The sequence below is a fragment of the Canis lupus genome, chromosome 17 (assembly GCF_048164855.1).
Source record: "Canis lupus baileyi chromosome 17, mCanLup2.hap1, whole genome shotgun sequence".
In the NCBI taxonomy this organism is placed as follows: Eukaryota; Metazoa; Chordata; class Mammalia; order Carnivora; family Canidae; genus Canis; species Canis lupus.
The window spans coordinates 53,915,796-53,939,624 of NC_132854.1; the positions used below are offsets into that span (position 1 = coordinate 53,915,796).

Genomic DNA, 23,829 nt, shown 5'->3' on the forward strand with positions numbered 1-23,829 from the left:
TTTTATTGTCAACGAGGACTCTCTCCTCCCGAAAAGCAACCTTGACTCGGGTCTCGATTCAGTGTCTGAAAGAGCAGCAGGTAAGCACCCTTTGTGTTTTCTGGCTCCTGAAAAATTAAAGAGAAATCCCACTTCCTCCTTCCTCATAAGCCTGAACAGAGGAAGAGAACTACAGCAGTTGCCAGCCACCTTCTTAAGTATTTGTGAACAAAATAAAAAAAATGTCCTTCTGAACAATAAATTGCACTAGCATTTTAAGTGTCCCATTATTGTGAAGTCATTCAGTATTCGCCATAATAACAGTGATAATAAAGAATTCATTTGGTATTCATGTGGATGTTACATCTAGTGCCATTGGTATTCAGCTCTAATTTAGCATTAGTTAATGGGCACTTAAAATGCTACCCAAATGATTGATATTATAGTACTCTGTGGTTCCTCAAACTCCATATAAAACACTTATTTTACAAGGGTGAGCCAAAATCGTTAAATAAGCAAACCTTACCTTCTATAAGTTTTGGGATTTTGAAAGAGGGGACTATCATTTGGAGAACTTTAATATTAACATGCTAGAGATGGAGAGGCATCCAAATGAGAAACATTCTCTCGTTAAAACAAAAACAAAAACAAAAAAACGAATAAGCAAACAAAGATAGTATACTTACTTTGAAATTACAGGTTCAAAGCGTACACTACACTGTGGAATTAAAAATAACAGCTGCACGACCAATGACTAGTGACACATTCTGGTCCTTCTAGGTGGCAAGAAAGGTCAAGTTCTGGCCTCTTTCCTTGGAGTGGATACTCACACTTTGCACATGCATTGATGGAGAAGGGTGGACCCTGGCTAGCCTGGACATTCACTCCCCTGTGGAAGAGGGGCTCTGGGGAGAGTTGCTATATGACCGGCTGGCTAGCACAGGGGACTAAGGCATTGTTTACTATGGGAAGGCACAGAAGAAAGGCATACTTGCCATTTCTAGCCCAAAGAGTAAATCATCATCGTCCTGTTACAGAACACTGAAAAAAAAAAAAAAAAAACCCAAACCCTCCGTATTTACTTAAAAGCCAGCTCTCTATTTTATATTACACTTTTCTTCAGAATCAGCAGGCAAAGTGTCTTGGCTTATTTCCGAGCTCTTTGCTATGAATGGGAGAGATGCTCTTCTCCTTCGCAGGAGAGAAAAGCACTCTGTTTCCTAAGCATGAAGTCAGCTGCTCTTCTGGATAAGGCACAGATCTGAGCTGGATTTGGAGCTGACAATGCGATGGGACAAAGGCAGGACAGCTGCCCACTGCAACAAAAACCGAAACGACGGCAGCCACACTATTCTCTGCCAATCCGGCTGTGTGATGGTGGTTAAAAAGTAATAATAAAATCACCAACCTCAGAATGCTTTCGCCAAATGTCTATGTTCTTGCGCTGAGCTTTCGAGAAATGGTCCCAAGCTTTTTGTCTGGTAGAAGCGTTGAAAACGGCCACAATCTGCTCAACTTTGGTGAACAAGGAAGTCAAACAAGACAAGTAATTTATGTTGTGATCACTATAGGGAAGCAAAGCAAAGACACTAGGAGTCTATGGATGATGTCACAGTAGAAATAACATCATCAATATCCATCCAATTTGTGCCTTTTTTGTACTTACATGTTAGCAAGGTTGGGGATGGCTCCCTTCAAGTCTGTCTCCATAACTTTAAGTTAAGACACATTCTAAATTCGAGTGGGAAGAGTTCATGGGCATCTGCTTCCAAGCATTCTGCAGCTCTTGTTTAAAAATGTGACTTGGGATGTCTATATACCTAGATCTATAGCTATAGATCTGGTGTTGGCATACAGATACAGATATATGGACAAAGTAGCGCCTGGGTTGGAGGCTGAGAAGTGAAGCCGGGGTGGAGTGGCTGAATGAGGAAGAGCCAAACATAAATCTTTTGCTTTTTGGGTCTCCATCTCAAGGACTCAGTTGCAGGCCTCTGAAGACATTACCATTTCCAAGTTCTGAGGTGGGGCAATGAGTAGTTGTCTCATATTGCCCCTCAATGTCAAGGGCCATTTTTACTCTTTGGCTCCTTTCTCCTTCCCGCCCGTCCCTCCCAGCCCTTTGCGCCCACTGCAGTCAGCCCTCCAGCCCTCTGACAGGGGGACAGGAGCCACCGCCTCCACTTCAAGACAGACCGAGGCTCACCCAACCAGCCTCACAAGCATGCAGATCGCATTTCAAGACCACGTGGCGCTCTCTGTAGTTCATCACGACCACATACCATTCAGTTTGGCCATTTTCACTTTCACAGGGCTGCCCTCCCAAACCCCTTGGAGTCCTAACTCTCTCACTTTGACTTCATTTAGCACTTTTGTGGCTCCAAGGCAAAGTGCTATTGGAATGGTAAGTGTTGTGGGGGGTGTGGACAAGGTTATATAGAGAAAGGGATGAGCTCTTAGTAGTGGATGTTGGGGGTGGAGCCAACCAACTGCAGATCCAATCTTGCTTAAACAGTTATTGATCTAGTAAGCATGGGATTAAGGAAATTATAGCCCTGAATTAACCATATGATTAAACCTGAATTTCTGAATATTTAGTTAGGAAGGCACAGTTAGAATTAGCTTCTCCTGGATGCTGATATTCTATCTAACATAAATCCTTCTTGAGTGATTCCCAAGGCTCTATTATAAAAAAGGGCATCAAAGCTCTTCCAAATCTTCCAGGTGTCCAAAGTATGGCAAAGAGTAATAGAATAATCCCCACAGAACAACAGCACCTGGTGCCACAATTTTAAAAATTAGCACACAACATAAACAAGTGTATGATGGAGCAGAGGAAGAAAGTAGATTCCGTTCACTTACCACACTATAAATATCTTATAATGCTAATGAGCAACCTTTTCCCAACCAATGGGTAATTTTCGGAGGCTTCTGTGTTTACTCTTTTCTACCTTGAGAGAATCCCAACTCTGAATCTCCTTATTTATCAAACTTTATCATCCAGGTCACATGATGTACTTGTTACACTCCATTTTGAAGAGGAGGATGTACTGTCACCTTCGCTCACACTCTCCATGGGTACCTGCGCCAACCTTCCCCGACTTCATCTAGAGGAAGTCACACTGCCAGACTAGCCTCATCGTGCTGCTCTAAGTGCTGACATTTACCTGACCACCAACTCCCAGGGCTCTGCTTCGCTCCACTGCAGCATGGCTGGTGGAGGAGAACTGGTTCTGCCCCACTGCCTGGGCTTCCTGTTGTTTTGTCTGTACACGGGCAGGGTCACCGGGGATTTTAAGCTACCTTCCACATGGGCAACACAGGGCAGTCAACCCAATATTGCAGTGGTGAGATCCACTGTCAGATGAGATTACCTATAATCATGAGACTGTTAAAGAGTAACAGACCCCATTGCTTTCAGAGTAGAGCTTTTTAAAAAATAGGCATCATTTAGAAGAGTGACAACTGTGCTATCCAGAGGGGAAGGGGCAGTAAGTACTGAGGCTGAGTATTTGGGTGGTGACGATAGTAAAAATTCTGCCATCAGTCAAGAGAGGCTGTTAATAGAGGGGATACATTAGAAAGGAAATTACCTGTTCATATGCTTGTCTGTGGAATAGGGGGAAGGTCAGAGAGGCCAGTAATACACTTGGAAGCATTCAGAAGGGAAAGCACATAGGAAGAAAGGCCCAGTGGCCAAACACTGCACAGGGTCAAGGGTAAAAATAGATCCTCTACTATCTACTCAAGCCATGTACCACTGCAGATGTTTCCTGTTTGAAGCAAAGTGCCTCAGTTATTTAGAACATGTTGTTACCATATCCCAAGGTAAACTTTCAATTCATCCATCCATCTATCCAACCATCCACTCATCCATCCATCCATCCATCCATCCGTCCATCCATCCATTCCTTCATACAGCAAACATCCCAGATCCTCTAGTTACCAAGCACTTGACTGACTGCTAGAAATATATGATTAAGCGCTCTGATGTGTGTCCTCTGGCTATAACGTAGAGTTCACCATCTGGCTTAGCATCCACTCTTCACCCAGCATTTGCTGAGGAGAATCACAGTCTCTAGGGAGAAAGATGAGCAGTTAATTATCCTATGCAAGAGAAGTATGGATGACACAGTGACTAAATCAGTAGGCGGGGTCAGGAAATACCCCCAAAGAAGGCAGCATTGTTGCTAGGTCTTGGGTGATGAATCAATGCTTGCTCCCCAGTACAAAGGCTTGTATGGAGTCATGAAAGGACTCTGCAAGGTTGGAGGATGGAGGATGGATCAGGAAGGAAGGACAGTGGATGTTACACCAGATGGTGAACTCTATACATTAGAGCCAGAGGACGCACATCTGAGTTGGATTCTTTCGGGAAACGTGATGGCTTGAGGTAAGGCAGAGCACTGAAATAGAGGCAGGATCCAGGAGTCATGTGACAGGGTGAGTTGACAGGACGGTGGCTGACTTGCTAAGAGGAAGAAGAGGGGTAGAAGAGGAGTCTCAAGCTTGAGAGGTGCACCAGAGATTGTGAGGATAAGCACAGGGGGAGGGCTGAGAGAGACTGGTAAAGAGTTTGGTTTTGAACATGCTGAATTTGACATATCTGAAGGTCATCTAGGTGAAGGTAAGATACATAAGGGTGGTTCAGAAAGAGACAGCTCTTAAATTTTCTGGGTCATTCTCAATTTTGGGCAATCGTGTTCTTTTCAATAGGGTAATTATTTAAAAGCAAAACTAAATGTCATTAGCTTTATACTTATTAAGTTTTATGCTTTCTCCGCATATATTAACAAATAATAAAGAACTCCTCCCCAAAGCAAACACTGTGGAACTCCAGCTTAGGTTTAAAAAAATAGTCTCACGGTGTTTCCAAGGCCCAGTTTACTTCTCTCATTTCTGCAGACTGCCCCTGAACCAGCCATTTGTCTTGCAAATGAAAGTTCTTGGGCACACAAAAGGACTCAGAAAGAGTGCTTGGATCAGCATAAATTCATCATCATTAGGGTAAAGCCACCTCAAAGAATATGCCTTAATGAATGTGATTCGAAGATATCAGATCTTCAAAATCATAAATCAGGATGACCACTGGTAGTGATGTCACAGGTAAGGACCATACAGTTTTTTCTTTAAGATTTTATTTATTTATTTGAGAGAGGGAAAGAGAGAGAGAAGTGGGGAGGGGCAGAAGGAGAGGGAGAGAGAATCTGAAGTGGGCTCTGGACTTGAGGGTCGATCTCACGACCCTGACAACACGACCTGAGCCAAAACCAAGAGTAGGGACAGTGCCACCCAGATGCCCCAGCCCCCACTCTTCTTTGTCTCCAGCAGGGAACACCAAGGAGCAAGTCCCTGAATTTGAGTGCCACTCACTACTTCCCTGGTATAATTCACAATACTTGTCCTCTATACAATAAAACTATAAGCAGTTACTGACTAAATTGAATGTTTAAAATTCTACCTAAAAGCTCAGAGAAGACATAAATAGTAAACAAGATGGTATGGGTATTTGTTCAAAAAAGTAGCTTATAGAAGAACAAATTCAGATCGACCAACCCCAACCAGTGCCTTGACTGCCCCTAGTGGGCTAGAGACTACTGGCCCAAGGCCCCGCTTGAGCCTGGATCAGTTATAAACTTAAACATTTTGGAAGTATTATCAACAGGAGTTGAGTCAGAAAATTCAAATCTACCCTTCACACCTTGCAAATCCTCCCCCAGCCCACCACCAAATTCTATGCTTTAAGTTTGTTGCCTAAATTAGGTTATTTGAGAATCAGGAAAAAATTAAAAGTGAATCCCGCCCCCCCCCCCCCCCCCGTATGTTTGAATGTCAGTCTTAGATGTCAAAATAGAGTCCCTTATATCCAGACCCTATAAGTGAATGTAAGGGAAGGATAAATAGAGCTTTGATGAAATTGCTAATCACTTTTTATAACTGCAAACCCCTTGTTAAAAGATAAAATGAGGTCTGTTAAAAATCTGAAGTGTTTGAGCAAAAGTGGATAGAATCAGGCAGTGCCTAACTGGAAGTGGTTAGGAGAACAGGAGCTGGAAATAGTCTTTTACAGAGAATCAGCAGAAGCACAACAAGGAAATCATGGGTTGGTCACAGCTTAAAGTTCAGTTGACTGCTTGTGATTATTGTCCTTAGGTTTTGATTGTGGTAACTTTTAGGCATTCATAGACTTGGATTTTTGTTTGCTTTATGTGTACCTCCACCACATTAGGGCCACCTCTGTCTGGTGTTCCCCTTGTTTAATTAATTTACCACTTCACTAATTGTTATTAATGATCCTGTCCACATGCATACCCATATACATACACATAACTCATGCATCTATGTATGTAGCCTTCAGAATTAAAAAAAATCCCTATGACTGAATAATTTATTTTTTAATTGATTTTTACTTTTTTTTTTTAGATTTTATTTATTTACTCATGAGAGACACAGAGAGGGACAGAAACATAGGCAGAGGATGAAGCAGGCTTCCTGCAGGGAACCTGATATGGGACTCGATCCCAGGACCCTGGGATCATGACCTGAGCCTAAGGCAGCCCCTCAACCACTAAGCCACCCAGGTGCCCCAAGACTAAATAATTTAATAACTTTTTTGAGTACTTTCCCTCACCTCAAACTGTTTGGACATCTGCTGAGTTCAGAACATACTTCTCACTTGAGAGAAAAGTTTATAAATTCTCTTCAGGAGCACTTGTCTTCAGTCTAAGGGAAGGAGAGCTCAGAACAGGACACCCACTTACCCGGTAACAGGCCACATTTAAACAAGCTCCCTGGGAAGGAGCAGAGCACCACCGAGTTCAAAACCTCCAATTTCAGGCTGCACAAGGCTCCTGACTTCTGAGCTCTGAGCAGGAGAGCCTTGGAAGCAGTGAAGAGGAAGGTTAGGCTCCTCCTCCGAACATAAACCCAGACCTTTCTCTTCTTTGTCCTCAGGACTGAATTCTTCCTTAGAGTCCCTGCACTTCCCACATCTCATGCTCCAGCTAAACAGCTGTGAAAGAGCCTCCATCCCTTTAGTGTCCCAAGTATCTGGGGAAGCTAAGTCCTTACAGGCAGAAGGCTTGCCCAAAGAGAGCACCTCAAACAAATCTTCCGAGCTCAATTTCTGTTTTTGATGTCATCTGGGCTCATCCAAGAGCCTAACCCTGTAGAACTCAGAGGACCTTTGGGTTTCCTCTAAGGGAAAACATTTTTCCACAACCTCCATGAATAGCTCAGAAATGATGTCCAAAGAAAAACACATAACTCATGAAATTGCTGACCTCCCCCACCCTGGCTTGTTACTTTTAAGAAATATATATATATTTTATTTAAATTCAATTTGCCAAAATAGAGTATAACACCCAGTGCTGTTACTGTTGTTTTTAAATACGAAAAGCTAGGGTAGACTTGATGAGTCTTGGCTCCCAGACTGAAGAATTATAACGGAGGAAATGTAGGGAGTGATTCAGGCTCTCAGGACACCCAGAGGAGCAAGACAAAGCCAGAGGGAGGAGCGGACAGGGGAAGCTGCTAGAAGAGGTTCCCAGAGAGATTCCTGACTACTCACTCTGGGTCCCGAGCTCAGAAGAGCCTGCCAGTCAGCCTGGCAGGAAGCCCAGGAAATAGAGAATTAACACGGTCAGACCCATACATTAGGGAGGCATGGACTAGAATTTCAAGTGGAGGAGGAAAAAAAGGGCATTCTGGGGTTTTCTCTTGAGATGAGTAAAAAAGAGCATTGTTGCGTGACACCGTGAATCCATCACGGCCGTGTTAAACCTGAGGTCAGGACACCAACGGGCAAGGCATCACATCTCTTAACTTCCTGGCTGGAGGAGGTATTTGGTTCTTTTGGGAAATGGACAGGAAGAGAAACATGGTGACACAGTAGAGAAAAAAAATTATATATATTTTTAAAAAAAGAAATAGGATGCTTTTAGCAAATTTCGAGTAAGCAAAGAATAGTGACACGATTCAAATAAATGGTAAGATATTAGGTGGATGGTGGCTTCTTAAGTTTTGTATAAAGCCCTATGCATTTCAGGAACTGTAGATCCCCTTATCAATGCATATATTCAAACATGTTGAGAGGTATCAAAACAAAAATCTAAGAGGAATATTATAATTTTAATGGTTCCTTTACAATACGCAGCATTTGTTAGGCTTTTAAAATCCAGTAAATCCCCCTGCCTAGCCTATCCCTAGGGACTAAATAAAAGTAAGAGATGTAAACGAGGAAAAAGGAACAGGGACTCCTGGGTGGCTCAGGGCGTGATCCCGGGGTCCTGGGATGGAGTTCTGCATCCGGCTCCCTGTGAGGAGCTTGCTTCTCTGATTCTCTCTGTGTGTCTCTCATGAATAAATAAATGAAATCTTAAAAAAGAAAAGAAAAAGGAACAAAACAAAATGTAAAAGGCTACCTTCCCATCAGCTGCCTCTCATCCAGTTCTTTTCTTTAAAGGTGACCGCTCTGAGCATATTCTAAAACTTGCTCTTTTTCACTTAACATATCTTGGAAATCCATCAATATGCATGTTAAAGGCCTACTTCATTTCATTGCACTTTCCTTTATTACACTTCACAGATACTCTGCTTTTTATAAATTGAAGGTTTGTGGCAACTCTACGTCCAGCAAGTCTAGCAACATCATTTTTCCAATAGCATTTGTTCACTGCATGTCTCTGTGCCGTGTTTTAGTAATTCTTGCAATATCTCAAAGTTTTCATCATTATCTTTGTTATGATGATACTGATCAGTGATCTTTTTTTTTTTTCTCTTTATTTGACAGAGCGAGCACGCATGCATGCACAAGTAGGCAGAGTGGCAGGCAGAGGGAGAGGGAGAAGCAGGCCCTCTCTTGAGCAGACAGCCAGAGGCAGGGCTTGATCCCAGGACTTTGGGATTATGACCCGAGCCGAAGGCAGATGTTTAAGCGGCTGAGCCACCCCGGAGCCCCTGAATCCGCAACCTTTAATGTTACTATTGCAATTGTGTTGGGGTGCTGTAAACCACACCCACGTAAGACGGCAAACTTAATAGATGTGTGTGCTCAACTGCTCCACTGACTGGTGGTTCCCCCATCTCTCTCCCTCTCCTTGGGCCTCCCTGGTCCCTGAGACACGACAATATTGAGATTAGGCCAGTTAATGACCCTATAATGGCCTCTAGGTATTCAAGTGAAAAGAAGAGTCAACTGGTGTGGCAGGCCTCATTGTTGTCTTATTTTAAGAAACTACCACAACCACTCCAGGCTTCAGCAAGCACCAACCTCATCAGTCAGCAGGCATCAACAACCAAGCAAAACCCTCTACTGTCAAAAAAAATCACAACTTGTTGAACACTCAGATGGTTAGCATTTTCTAACTACAAAGTATTTTTATTTCTTATCTTATCTTATCTTATCTTATCTTATCTTATCTTATCTTATCTTATCCATCTTTAGAGAGGGAGAGAGACAGATGATCTTAAACAAGCTTCTTGCCCAGTGAAGAGCTTGGCATAAGACTGATCTCATGACCCTGAGATCATGGCCTGAGGCGAAATGAAGAGTCGGATGCTTAACCACTGAGCCACCCAAGTGCCCCAGCCACAAAATATCTTAAAATTAAGGTATATACATTGTTTTTTTAGACCTAATATTATTGCACACTTAATAGACTACAACAGCATAAATAAACCTTTTATATGCACTGGAAAACCAAAAAAAATATAAAAAATTCATTTGACTCACTTTATCGTGCTACTCCCTTTATTGTGGTGGCCCGGAACTGAGCTTGCAATATCTTTGGAGTATTCCTGTATTCATAAGGCTGCAATGAACATCCTCAGACATATCTTTTGACATTTTCATATAAGTGTCTTTTTAAGAACTTCTTAGCAATGGAACAGATAAAAGAATATCTAAATTTTAAATTTTTGAGAGCTACTGCCAAATTACACTCCAATTTCATGCCCACTAAGTATTTTTCAGATTAACTGGAAGTCTGTACCTTTTGATGCCCTTCACCCACTTCCTGTACCCCTACCCTCTATCTCTGGCAACTACCAATCCAGCAGACTGTTTTATCAAGCTTTCTAGGTCATCCCAATGAATACTGAAGTTTTGAGAAACTCTGATTTAAAACATTATCTCATTTAAATTTCCCAGTGATCCCTGGTGCTTCTGTCTTGCCCATTTCATAGATGAAGAAACAGGTTTCACAGAGAGGTATAATTACTCGTCCAAGGTCTTATACTTAGCAGGTGCTGAAACTGGGAATGGAATTGTATCTGCTCAACCTCAAATCATGTATCTCTGACCCTGGACCCAAATCATGTATCTGTGACCCTCCCCCAAAGCTTAATAGCCTCCTGTTTACAGTTTGCAAAATAGCTGATTAAGACATATTTTTGCATGTCATATGTATAACATACTGTATTCTTAAAATAAAGGGGCCTAGGGAAGATGTTAAGAAAATCATAGGAGAAAATATGTTTACAGGACTACTATACTGTGTCGACAAAATCTGTGGACCAGCACAGTTCAAACCCATGTTTGTTCAAGGATCAACCGTCTTTATAAACATTCATATATGTATTTCTACGATGGGCTAAAGTCTCATGAGCACTGTGGAGTGTATCATGCCAGGCACTGCACTAGGTGCTGGGGATAAAGAGATCCCATGATGCTGCTGGTTCTTGCAGCCCTGCGGGGAGACAGCCATAGACAGGACTGAGTCACAGGCGGAGAAGAAGCTTGCAGAGAGCACCAAAGAAGGAGGCAGGAGAGGCTTTAAGGACCCCCTGGGCCAAAACTTTAAGGTGAGTAGTATTCTCAAAACGAAGAGGCCAAATAGTTGAGGTTGTTATGGGGCAGGAAGCTGACTGACCCCTCTCCACAAGTGGACTGAGGACTCTGGAAGGCAGTAGAAGAAGAAACACTGTCTCCAAAAGGGCCCCTACTTCTTGTGTGTCTACCTGACTGGAGCCGACTTCCCTTAGCATGTGCCCTCAGCACACAGTCATCTAAAATCCACTCTGCCCCACTTTTGTTCATCATTGTTGTTGGACAATAAACCTCAGCAGGGAAACCTGAGGTGGTGGCCCCCCACCCCCACCCCGCTCAGGGAGTGCTTTTAGGAATGCCACACTGTGGGGCTGCACCTAAGTGGGAGGGAAAGCCAGGAAGCCCATGTTGTTGGGAAAGCCTTAGCTCCCCCACCAGGCAGTCCTGTGGCCTGAAGAAAGCCTCTGTGTTTGAGGCCTAAAGCAAAGCGAGTTGGACTAGTCATCTCTAAATGTCCTCCCCAAGGCAAACCGGAAGAGACTCTTCGTCATAGGAAACAAACTGAGGGTCGCTGGGTTGAGGGAGTGGAGTGGAGTGGGGTGGGGTGGGGTGGGAGGGTGGGTATGAGGTGACTGGGTGATGGGCATTTAGGAGGGCACGTGATGTAATGAGCACTGGGTTATTATGTAAGACTGATGAATCACTGCCATCTACCTCTGAAACCAATAACACATTATGTCATAATTAACTGAATTTAAATAAAAATCAATCCATCAATCAATCAATCATCAATCCTCCCCAGCTCTGTGATCCTACAGAAGATGGGTCAGCAAGTTTTTTCCACAAAGAAACAGTAAATACTTTTGGCTTTACGGGTCATACGACTCCCCTGCTAGAGAAGGTGTCTACAAACCCTAGCAGGTTATGTCCTTACATCAAAGTCCTCTCACTTTGTGGCTACTCTTTCATGATCCTCCCTGGGCACAGTTCTTCATGCCTGAGCATGGCCACCAACTTGTACTTCTTTTTCAGTTGCACAGAAGAGTCCAGAACACATCATCTCCGCCTTAAGTAACTGTACTGATGCCTCCCTTTTCCTCAGATGTAGTTTGAAAGCGTCTTGGCTTCAAAAAGTTTTTGTGAGAAAAACACACACACGCACACACACAAAAACATCTGCACGCAGATGCTTTCCAAAGCAGCTGGGAGATGCTTCCTCAGAGCCTACCCCCTCCTCTCCACCTCCCCCCCCCAAAACAGCTCCTCCCCACACTTGGCGGTGGGTGGCTTCTCTTCCAGTCCCTACCAGGGCTCACATCAGGGTTGGCGGGGTTTCACCTCCAGCTGTCAAGAGTTCTAATTTTCCTGAATTGCTGAGCTTCCCTCAACACATACTATGTTAGCCCTGGAAACGTAGCCTTCCACAGTTCCTTATTGTTCCAGAGCAGAAGGCTTATTAGTTTCTGTCTCTTATTTTGTTATCTTTAGTAAAAGATTTTTTTTCTCAAGTTATTATTGTAGTGCTATGACTTGGCCCAGTACATATATTTTCAGTGAGGCTGAAAGGAGAGAGACCAAGAGAGGCTCAGCTCGTATCTGGCAGACTTCCAGTATCTTCTCCTATTGGTGCTGGTATCCTGTGAAATAGGAAATTGTGCTCAGTCTTGATTTGAAAGCTTTTATTTATTTTTGTTTGTTTATTTATTTATTTTTAATTTTTTGGGGAAAGTTTTTATAAAACATATTTTCTCCGGACGTTTATTCCCTGAGAGCAAATAGGTATTCTATTTTATTTATTTATTTTTAATGAAAATAATGCTGCCAGCACTTAAAACACCGGCAAATAGAGCCATCAGCACGATTTGGAGGAGAAAGGGAAAAATCTGCCGAGTTGCTAAAGCAGTTACTGGGAATTCTTTTCCCGCGGATGAACGACAGCAATGACGGCCACAGACACGGAAAACATTTTAACACTTCATAAAATTCTTTTTCGACAGCACGAACACAGAAGCCAAATTTCCCTTGGCAGAAATAAAAAAAAAAAAGCATGTTTAGCTGAGATGTTCCTAAGAAGTAAATGGTTTCAGAAAGAGCTTTTCAGCCAGAAGAAGTGTGGATGATGACACCCATCTGCCTGAAAGGGGGCGGGTCATGGTCCACGATCAGGGACCCCTCGTCTGTCACTCCGGCGCTGTGTACCACCGGGTACTGAACAGGGGCCCAGCAACTATTTGCAGATGAATCTCATTGCTCATTCAAACACCTGAGGCTTTTAGGATTTTAGTCAAGGGAACAGATGAGGCTGTGACAGAGGAGACCGGTCAGGGAAGGTGCAGCCTGCAGCACCAGCAGGGTGCCAGGCACACACCCGGGGGGTGGGGAGTGGGAATGTGGCTTGAGATTTGCAGCACTGCCCTGTAGACACAAAGTCCACAGCGAGGCAGAAACAGGCCACACACCTGGAGGGATCTCTGATCCACTGTCCTATGATCGGTTAAGGAGCTTTCAGCATCCTGGCTGGGTCCCTTGCTCTGTTTCGGATATTCAGGGGGAACAAAAAGGGATCGAAGTCATTGACATGATAAGGACCGCAGAATTTTTGGGATGGGAATGGGCCCAAGCGGGGACTATCTGGTCAAACCCTTCCTCTATAGGACCGATAGGCAAACCGAGACTCCGGATGCTCAGCAGACTGTCCTGGGGGAACCTGGTTAAGGGGTTGAGCTGGGATTAGAACCAGGATCTCTTCAGGCCTAGTCAACGGCCTCTCCTCCGTTTCAAGATCTCAGATGAGGGTGATGCTGTTTCCGATCATAAACACATAAAGCAAACCTGCACAGTAGTCCTAATCCTTCCGAGCTCCGGGTCCAAATATTAACAACAGGACCGTCACGGCACTACTGCAAGGTTCTCAGCTGAAGTACATTCTGTGTACGCACCCGAAGAAGAGGGCCTATTGGAGCAAAGTCAGCTGAGATCATGGTTTATGCAAAACCCAACATTTAGAATATGTCTTGCGGTTTTTAGGCTCCAGCCCAATTTCCAATACCACCTTCGTTGCCATCTCTGATCTTTGATCAACAGCCAGGAGTTGTACTACTGAATTGTGCCAGACCTGGGAGTGGTGCAGGGAGGTGGGGAAGGAGGACAGTGTGTGGTCTTTGTCTCTGTTTCGCCTAAAATCTTGCTAGAGGACCAAAAAAAGAACCCCCTGCCCCCAAGCCTGATGCACATAAAACAATTAGGAAAGGAATATATGCTCAAGGGGATAGTGACAGTGTTAACAGGTGCAGAGGGGGGCGGGGGCCTGGGCTGTACCAGGGGCACGTGTGACAGAGGCCGGGCTCCAGGGGTGGCACAGAGCGGAGGGCAGTCCTTGAGGCGAGGGATGTAACGTGGGCCCCTGTGTGCAGGGGGCGGGGAGAGGGTAGGGCTGGGAGCAAAGGCTTCATTTTCTAACCAGACAGCGGCATTTATATTCCGTGGGAAGCCAGCGTGGGATTATCACTAAACACTTCTTCAACTCCACCTGTATGCTATAAATTTACAGCTATAATATTGTCCTCCGCTCATTTTCACTGTTCATAAAAAACACCCAGAGGCCCAGCGGCACGGAGCCAACGGTACGGCGGGCCAAGAGTCTTGGGTTCTGATCTGCCCGGAAATTGCTACATGACCAAAGGCCCATCATGTCTCCTCCAGAAGCTCCGCTGCCCCCTGAAATGAGAGGGGTTGAGCCAACGGGTCTCTGAGGTCCCCCTCCAGCTCTGACATCCTCCAATTTCCACTTTCCAGTCCTGCTCATTGTATTTGTGGCACGTATCCCTAAATTAATATTAATAAAGCCTTCTCCACTGCCGTCTGCTTTTCCCAGGTGCCTTTCCCCCACGTCACTCCCTTCCTTCTCGGCTCCCTTACTGGGAAGCATGTTGGGGAAGTACTGATGTGGGGATATCATGGGGCGTTTAAATTTTCATTAGACGAGTGTGTGTTGCAACAAGGCATGCACAATTGATCATCTTGGCGTGCATATTAATAATTGAGTGCTGTGGTACATGCTTCCTGAACTTTATAAACAGCTCCTCTCTGAGCTCTGAAATGACAAGCGTTGCTCGTAACCGAAAAACTGGGAGTGGTAGGCCGGTGGGGAGTGCCCATGAAGTCCATATTTTTAAAAAGCAAAGATCAAAACCTGGAAGTCTCAGAGTCGGGAAAACTGGGGAAGCTGTCCGCCAGACGGACAGGTCAAGAAATGACATAAGCACGAGTCAAGGATGACACAAGGATAGGATGATGAAAGAGTGAGATGATTCACCTGTATGGACATGTTTTTTCTCTTTCTTCTATATCTAGCAGATGAGATCTACCCAGCTGGCTGGAAAATAAGAGGAGAGAGCCCCAGCTGCCACACCGGGATAGACGGCGTCCTCAACTAACATCTTTCATAACTGCCTATCTGTGGTCAGAAGTAAGAAATGATCCCCAAACAGAATTGAATGGATGCTGAACACCCCAAATTCTTGGTTGGGTCCAGTGCTGCCCCTTGATGCTTAGAGCCAAAGCTCAGATGGAAACGGTGCCTACTTGATTATGTTTAATAGCTGGTCCTGGGGTGAAAGCCAGAGGTATGAGAAAGGTTAGAACTTAAAACCAAAGTTTGTAGGATTGAACACCAACAAGGCTAGAAGGTAGCTTACTGGACCCTGAAGTAAGCCTTGAAATAAATCACAACTTCTTTTTTATGTTATTACTCATAGCTCTTGATCCCCCCTCCCCCTTTGAGCAAATGCTATCTGCTCAAATATGAAAGCAAGGACAACTGTGACAAGCAACGCAAGGATGGGTGCATCTAATCCAATTTAATGGATTGACACTTAATGAAATTTCCCTTCTCCTCTTTCCAGTAAAGTCTATCTAGGGACCCAAACTTTTACCATGCTTGGAGCTTTGTCAAAAATGGGCCTGCACTTCCCTGGAAGTTGTTAACTGAGCCCTCCCTTCAGGACACCAGACCAGTCCCACCTGCGGTACTAACCTAGCTCATCCATATACCTGCTCTCGAATGACCCCAACAGTTGCCTGACACCCATGGCTTCCCAACAAGGAGGCCACCAGGGAATTCGAGGGCCATCACTGGTGCTGTGGAGGTCTCTTATGTGGGAGGGGGCGCTCAGGGTACTGCCAGACAACCAGATTTCCAGCCCCACTTAAGGAGAAAGAGAACTGAGAGGCCAGTCCTGAATTTGCGTGCTTAAACAATCGTGATTCGATTCTAAATGAGAAAGCTGGAATGTGATTCCAGGAGTCTTAACGCAGACAGATGGGGGTGTGTGACTGGCTCTGCTTTTGGAGAATGCGGCGAGTGTGCCAATCGCTGTGGACAAAGCAGCCCCGCCAGTACCAACACCAAATGCACCCCATCCCACTACACTGAGCTGGGGTAAGTGGGAAACGTGGCTGGGACCAGCAGACCGAACTGCACCAGACCTGAAACGAGATGTCTTTAAAATCCAAAGGATGATGAAACGCGCACACACCTAGCAGCTTAGCCAGGGTACTGCTACTGTTGTCATGACGCATTGGTAGGCTTTGGTTCCCCTTCACATCCAGGGGGTGGTCGTCGTGGTAAACGCACATAGCAAAGAATGGAACATTCTGAGCTTGCTCAGTAGGACATGCAGTCTTCCCATTCCTCCTCAAAGGCTTAACTGCAAGTCATGTTCACGCTTAAGATCTCTCCCACCTTCAAGCTGTCCTGCAGGGGCTTGCCTGTGAAGGCCCACGAAGGCCCCTCACGCCCTCCGCCGCTGGGACATGGACCACTTGGCTGGCACTGTGGGCTGCTACTGGCAGCTGGGACTTTTCACCGTCTCTGCTGGCCATCAAGACACCTCCCCAGGATCCAAGCACAGGGCTGGGGGTGGCGTGGGGGTCTCACACAGCAACGGGTAGATGGGAAATGAGGTTACGATGGAGGAACGCCAATGTGAACTTTTCTGTTGACCCTTCCATGCTGACCCCCCAGCCTCCCCTTGGCCTGCTCCCAGGGGTCTGGTGAAGCACTGCAATTGCCAGCAAAAGCACAGCTGGCGAGCCTTTGGATCCGCTTGATCCTGCCAGCAGAGCTGAAGCCCTGCCACCCCAGCCTCTGCTGCCACCAACTACTGTCTAACTACTCTTGCAGGGCCCTGGGAACATCTGAACGGTTTCAGCCTTCCTTCCTGCCATCCTTCCCATGTGCTCATTCACTCGCTCACTCGCCATCCTGATTCTATGTCCCAGATGCTTGGTATGTGTGCATGACTAATACTCGAAAGCAGACAGATCATTGCATCACTGCACAGTTTGGTAAGTGCTCTGAAGGACCCCCCCCTCTATTCCCCCCCCTCCCCGCCTTGCAGTGGTGGTGAACCTCCTGGGGGAGCGTGAAGCCGAAAGGCCTCTCTGAAGGGTGGGCTTTCAGTCAAGGCCTCCAGGATGGGAAGGACTCACGTGTGCAGAGTGGGAGGGGCAGTGCACATCAGAGAGGACAGAGGTGCAAAGGCCTGGGGGTGGGAGGCAGTTCTGACAGGCTCCACCGGAGGGAGGCCAGTGGGGATACGCACAGCAAGTCAAGGGAAAACTGACATCAAAGAGGCAGGTATGGGGAGCTTGTAGCCTGGGGAGAGTGAATATTATAAGTGCAATGGGAAGCTACTCGAGGGATTTAAGCAGGGAAGATATGATGTGAATTATATTAGACGATGTGTGAAAAATAGATTGAACAGGAATACAAGTGGAAAGGGAGAGACTGGGCATGGCAAAAACTGCAAAATGCCTCCTGGCAGCCATCCTCCCCTCCTTCCCTACGATAAGATTTCCAATTTTATTCTGGGGACCAGTCGATAAAGGATATTTCCTGTTTTCCTTGTAGCTAAGCATGGACACGTGTAATAATTCTGCACAATGAGACATCAATGGGAGCCTGTTGGGGATTTTTGGGCAAGTTTTGCTTTCTTGCTCGAAAGGCACAACCCTGTCCTCTCCTCTTTCTCTTAATGTGGTTTGAGTGTGTAAAAAAAAAGCTGTGATGGCAGGAGCAAGAGCAGTCATTTTCGACCATCGCCTAGGAGAAGCTAATAGCATCACAGAAGCCTCGGGCCTCACAGCCCTGCACCCCTGAACCCATGCCAACAACCACCTAAATTGGGATTTTACCAGATATGAAAGGAAAAAACTTCACATGTTTAAGATTAGCATTGGGTAGGGTTTTCTGTCGCTCACAGGTAGACACTACGTCGAACTGACACACCAGGCCGCTGCCGTAGTTCAGGCAGCCTGCACTTTTGAATGCAGGCAGTTAAAATGAAGAAAAGTGGGTCATTTCTGAAGGCTGAAACCGAGGGATTTCCTGACAGCCTGAATATGGGCTTTGGTGGAGGGATGAGGGTAAAATGAGGGTAAAAATCACTTCTAGGATTTTGGTCTGAGAATTTCTTAAAATGGGAAGGAAAAACCTAACACGGAATGGGGTTGAAGCTTAAAAGCAAGAGTTCTGGGTTTGGCATTTCATAGTAGAGGTGCCAGAGAGGTATCCACGACAGTGATCTCCACTCCTGGGTTTCCATGAGGTTGATCTCCTTCCAAAATTCCCAGTCCTGCTCCGGCCCTGTACTCTCTCCTTCTCTGCCTGTTACCCCTGCCCGTTCCCCACTGCTCCCTCTCGCTGAGCACTGGGGCCCAGGGCTTCGGAGCTGCTTGCGGCCAGATGCTCAGCCTGGAGGCCTTGCAGTAGAAAGCCCGCTGTTACAGCAGCCCTCAACCACACGTTCCGATTCAAGCTTTACCCATGATAAAATGCTGATGTTTGGATCCCACCACGTTAGACTTGTCTGTCTTCCTCGTGGTTTCAAACCAAGGCCAGTGCAGCAGCACTGTATGATATGAGGCACCTTGCATTCTCAGCCACAGGATCTGGGCCTCTTTTTAACAGGCTCTCCTTTCAATGGGTGTGGCCAAAGAACACCCAATTGCCCCCTTATTCTAATGGGTGGTTGCCTTCCTACCTTCATCCTTAGACCCAAGAGTCGAGTCTTCCCTGCCAGGTGATGTGGTGAAGTCGTGGGAATGAAAATGTATTTAAAATTGATGCTAGTGAGCAAAAGGTACCCGGTAATATCCCAATGTTCAGGCACTTGGCTTGCCATCACTTTGTAGGAACTGTATTAGTAGAGTTGAGCATTCCCCACTCTTCCTTCTCTCCATTACCAAGCCAGCCTTACTTCCCCTCCACCCGCTGGTCCACTCCAAGCTTCCCTCCTTTTAAAGGGAGGATCAGAATTAGTGTCCTCTATCCTATCCCCAGTAACCCTAATCTCAGAACCGCTGGTCATATATGGTTGGGTGAAGGGCCATTCGTCATGACTGGGAATTGAGGGAAAGTGGTCTGATAATGGTCTGATGAGATAGCATATGTGTTTTTCCTATTCCTTTTCTATAAAGACGGGTGTCCCAGGCTGAATATTTGGTCACTTATCAGAGTTCATGTTTGAGAGTTTCTTATATATTTTGTGCTGCTGCAAAAAAATGGTCTGTTGACAACAAAGTCCCATAAAACACCATTCCCACTTGAGAAGCTGGTTTGTCATGTCTCTCTCACTTCCCATCCTAACAGATACATACATTCATCCCTTGGGTTTACACTGTTGAAAGAGGCGATTGACACTTTGGCACGCCGTACCGTGGAAAATAATGCTCATTCTCAGAATGAATACGTAAATTGCATATGTCACCGTCCCAACGTGGCACCCTGCACCTGGTACGGAATGGAGCATGGTATTGTTACAGTGTCATTCAATGGCTTTTGCCAACCAAGGGAACGTCAGCGACTGTAATGCATTATGCTGCTGTGACGTTAACTACAGACACAGACAGAGTGCCCGTAAAAAAAATATACGCCCTTTTTTTGAATAGAGCCCTGGGTAATTACCCTGACTATTGTTCTATGAGAAAGCCCATTTACACCCCTTCATCAATTTAGGATCTGGACATGAAAAATCACCAGCATTAAGCAGTTAAGGCAATTTGCTTTCCAGATGAAGAAAGGACAAAAAAAAAATAATAATACTGGAGAAACACCTCTACTTAGTTGCCCATGTTGACAGCCAAAGCTCACCTCAAATAAAGGATCCTGTGGAGGAGTTTTTCTGATGGTGCCTTCATCCTAAACAGAGCTCAAGGACACTGTGTTCGGGGCCTGCTTCCTACTGTTGGCCCTAGGAGGCCACGGAGGTCATGTCCTGCACGTGGGGACAGCCCGCAGGGAGAGGGGGGCCATGCTGCAGGTGTGGTGTGACCTGTGGCGGGTCCAGCAGGCACAGAAGCATCTGGCCACCCTGCCCTGGTGGCCGGGTTTGGTGTTCTGAGGAAAAGCTACAGAAACGTTGCTCACCTTGAGAAGTAAGCTCTCAGGGCAGGGTCCGTGTTCCTCCAAGTTGCCACAGAACATGAAATAGGTTATGAGGTTTGCCATTCGATATGGAGCAGGATGGGAAATTATTGAACTACTTACCCCCAAATGAGAACAAAAATGAAAGGAACACAAAAGCCAAAGCAAAAATCACAACCAAACAGATGGCCCCCAAAATTTTACTTACATTGAGTGAGAATTCCGGTTAAGGCATTTTTAAAATTTTCCTTGGCTTCTTCCATTTCTTGTTCGTGGGTGGCTTTTTCATTCATCAGCCGGCGGATGTGGCTATTGGCCGACTGCACCATGGAATAGAACTGGTTTGCAGAACGCCGATTCACTTCCCCTCGGTCAATCCAGGAGAGTAGCACTGTGATAGCCTCTGAAAACTTGCTATCATCTGGAAATGGAAAACCACCAGGTACACATCATGCCAAGGTAGGAAAATGTAACTTCACTTTGGGTTCTTCTCAAGGGACGGAACGTGGGCCATCTTACCAGATATATTTTCAGGCCTTGACAAGTTAGCTTTCCTAAGACTAACTGCTCTAGCATTGCCTCGCTTGCCCTTTCGCCTCTGACTCCATGGTGTCACAGAGCCACCCAGGAAACAAATGGTTGTTCGTTCTCTCACCTACGAACCCAGTGATTTCAGTTTTAGATCAGTTCTGGGTGTTCTAGGCAACAAATCTAATTCAAGATCTATGCCAAATCCTGATTTCTCTTTCTCAAGACTGGCTTAAAAAAGAATATTGTCATTAACCGATCCGGTCTCCACTTCTTTATTCCTTCTTCAGACATATTCTTTTTTTTTTTCTTCAGACATATTCTATATGGATACTAGTTTCCTGACTTCCAATCAACTGAGTTAGTGTCAAAATATGGATGACAGATTAAACTAGTTTAAAGCTGGATGTAATGAGAGATATTGTTCCCAAGGTGGTAGTGGGCATTAGCCAATTCTTTTTCTACTATAGTTCCAAACTAATTTCATTTTAGGTTAAATATAATATATTTAATTAGGCTGAAAAATAGAGTATTTCTTTGTTTTCAACAAAAGAGGACCTATTATCTGGGTGGTCAGTGTTTTCTCCGAAAGCCATTTGGAAGCCTACTGAAACCCATTTAAACTGGGTTTGAGGTATGTACGGGGGTGGAGGGATGGAGTGGGGAATGAGGATCCACCTGTAAATAAACGATAAGGTTCATTTGAAAGAAAACAAATAAACTTGCCTGTCTGGGAATGGTTACTGGAACAGACCTGTGTTCTTATGGCTTAGGAGTGGGGGGGGGGGGGGGGGGAAGCAAGTTTGAAGGTAATTAAGTTAATTAGAACTGGAAGTTGTATGTCAATTATCACAACATTTATCGATCCTATGGCCGAAGGCTCACCGCAGACCTTCCCAGGCAGATCTGAGGGGAGAAGTCTTCCAGTTATATTTTTCTACCCTTGGAAAATGTGACTTAGGGAAAAATGTCCTACATTTTTTTCAAGAAACTTGGTAGGCTCTGAATTCTAAAAATCAAGAGCAAAATTAAAATGTAAGATTCAGATTCTTATTTATTTGGTAAATACTGAGTGCCTATTATGTTCTCTCCACTGGAGGACCATCAGAAACATCCTTATGTATTGTGTGTATAAGTTTGTACGTGCATATATTTTCTATACTTACGTATTATACATTGTTTATACATACACAGATATACACCCTAAAAGACTGGATAGAGCGTGATTCATCTTTGGTAAAGGAGTTTTATTTTCTCTCACTCATCAGATGTTTTTTAATCAACCACTGTTGCTGGCACGTTACACATCATAGAAACACCCTTAGTCCTTTTTCTGCCAGAGGCCCCCTCCCAGGTGGCACACAACTTCCTTGCTGGGGCTGTCGCTTGCCCAGAGTACATGCGCTCAATGAAGGCAGGACCACCCTGACCCAGTGTGTATGGAGTGTGCTCCGCCTTCTCCAGGCTGGAGGTACCTATCAAACACGTGCTACAGATCGGCACCCACCCAGGCCCTCTCCCTCGGTGGCAGGGGCTGTGGTTGGGGATCATAGCCTTTTCTCAGTGCAAACCTGCCCCATCCAGCCTCACACCTTCCCCAGAGGAGATAACGGGGCACCCCGCAAAGGAAGGATGCCTGTCCTCGAAAATCTCAACGCACAGGCACAGAACACACGCCTGCGGTCCCACAGCTGGCTCATCCAATTTTGCTAACTCTGGAATTTTAGTCTGAGCTCAACCCTCTGTGAACTCCAGCTGCAGTGGTTTCTTATCTCATTTCATGGACCGGAGCGGCTTGTGTAAGATAAAATCCATCATACAACTTAACATTACGTTCAGCCCATGGAGAGGCCCATAATTTAGCATTATGTTTGTGAGAGGCCCACTGTGACCGTTACAGTCAGAATAAATTTTGCCTCCCGCGCGCGCTCGCTACCTCACTCCCTGCCAATATATGTTAGGAGAATGGACCTCCCAAAAGACAGCACGAATAAACCTAATGCTTCTAAGAAATCTTTTTCCCCCCCTCTTAAAAAATAACAACAACAAAAAAGAAAACACTGACTCCGTGTACCATTTTTCCCCTTTGCTGGGACTTTCATCTCTGCATAACAGAGCAAAGAAAACCCTCCACGATTTTGTTGTCGAGCTTACTAGGAGAGAGAACACTGCTGGCCTAGCTATCTTTCCCTCGTATTACTGGTTGCTTTTCCTTCTCTTGCTTGTGGTCACCGGGTCCATAAATACACTAATCCACTGCCAGGGGGAACACGCTGTCATTTTAAAAATGTAGCTTTGTTCAAATGATCTGAAAAACCAAATTTTTTATTGTTCTTCACTCCCAGACAGAGAGTGTAGGTTCACAGGCAGATCAGAGTTAATTGATAGTTTTCAGAAAGAGAAACAGCAGTTTTAGGATTAAGCGACTGAAAAAACGCAATCTATAAAGTAAGCAGGCAAGAGACTTGCTCCCATTTTAACAAGTGTTAAAAAATACGTAACGCCAATTGTATGCAGAATTCCATTAGCTTAAAGGACGTTTATACTTTTGCAAACTCCCCATTTCATCCTCATTTTTCTGAACTTTCGAAAACTGCCAGGCCACTGTATGATTGCTGTACTGACATGCAAATTAAATGTGAAAACGTTAGTTGAGGCACGACTGCTAAGTATGGTCAGTGTCCGTTGCTACGTAAAGAAGTGACTTTGTATTAATTAAGACTAACTGAGCAACTCACTCTGAATGGCTACAGGCGCGTATTGGGAGCGGTCATTTACAATAGCCAACCGCAAATTCGATTTTGTATTCGGTGGAAAGATCACCGAGAAAACAGAAAACAATATAAACTAATTTAAACAGGATTTAGATTGTGGCATTATTAAAGCTAGTCATGTGAAAAGAAATTAACACTGCTCATAAAAATCACGTCAAAGATGCAGTTATAAAAATTCCAAATACTTTCTGCGAACATGCTTCGGCATAACTCTGAACACGGGTGCAGTTTAGAAACTTAGAACGCGCAGGCGTGCTTCTTCCGTGGTAAGAATTGGGAAAATCGGTGCATTAATCGGAGTAAATATGGACCATTTGCTCATTAAAAATTGAGCAGTGTTTTCTTTTCTTTTC

General features: G+C 45.0%; 1 protein-coding gene and 1 long non-coding RNA gene across 11 annotated transcripts in view; one reads left to right on the plus strand and one right to left on the minus strand.

Annotated features, from left to right (window-relative positions):
• The window catches only part of ENOX1 (ecto-NOX disulfide-thiol exchanger 1), a 548,612-nt gene that overhangs the window by 120,048 nt on the left and 404,735 nt on the right, over positions 1 to 23,829 (minus strand). For all 10 annotated transcript variants that reach the window (XM_072782960.1, XM_072782966.1, XM_072782958.1 and 7 more), the window contains 2 exons: positions 20,383 to 20,595; positions 1,388 to 1,494 (listed from right to left, as the gene is read on the minus strand). In XM_072782960.1, coding sequence (XP_072639061.1) covers positions 1,388 to 1,494; positions 20,383 to 20,595 — 320 coding nt within the window. The remainder of the gene's footprint in view (positions 1 to 1,387; positions 1,495 to 20,382; positions 20,596 to 23,829) is intronic.
• On the plus strand, positions 4,182 to 11,305 carry LOC140608427 (uncharacterized). Its single transcript, XR_012010459.1, has 3 exons — positions 4,182 to 4,372; positions 4,885 to 5,085; positions 9,425 to 11,305. It is a non-coding gene; the product is annotated as an uncharacterized lncRNA (long non-coding RNA).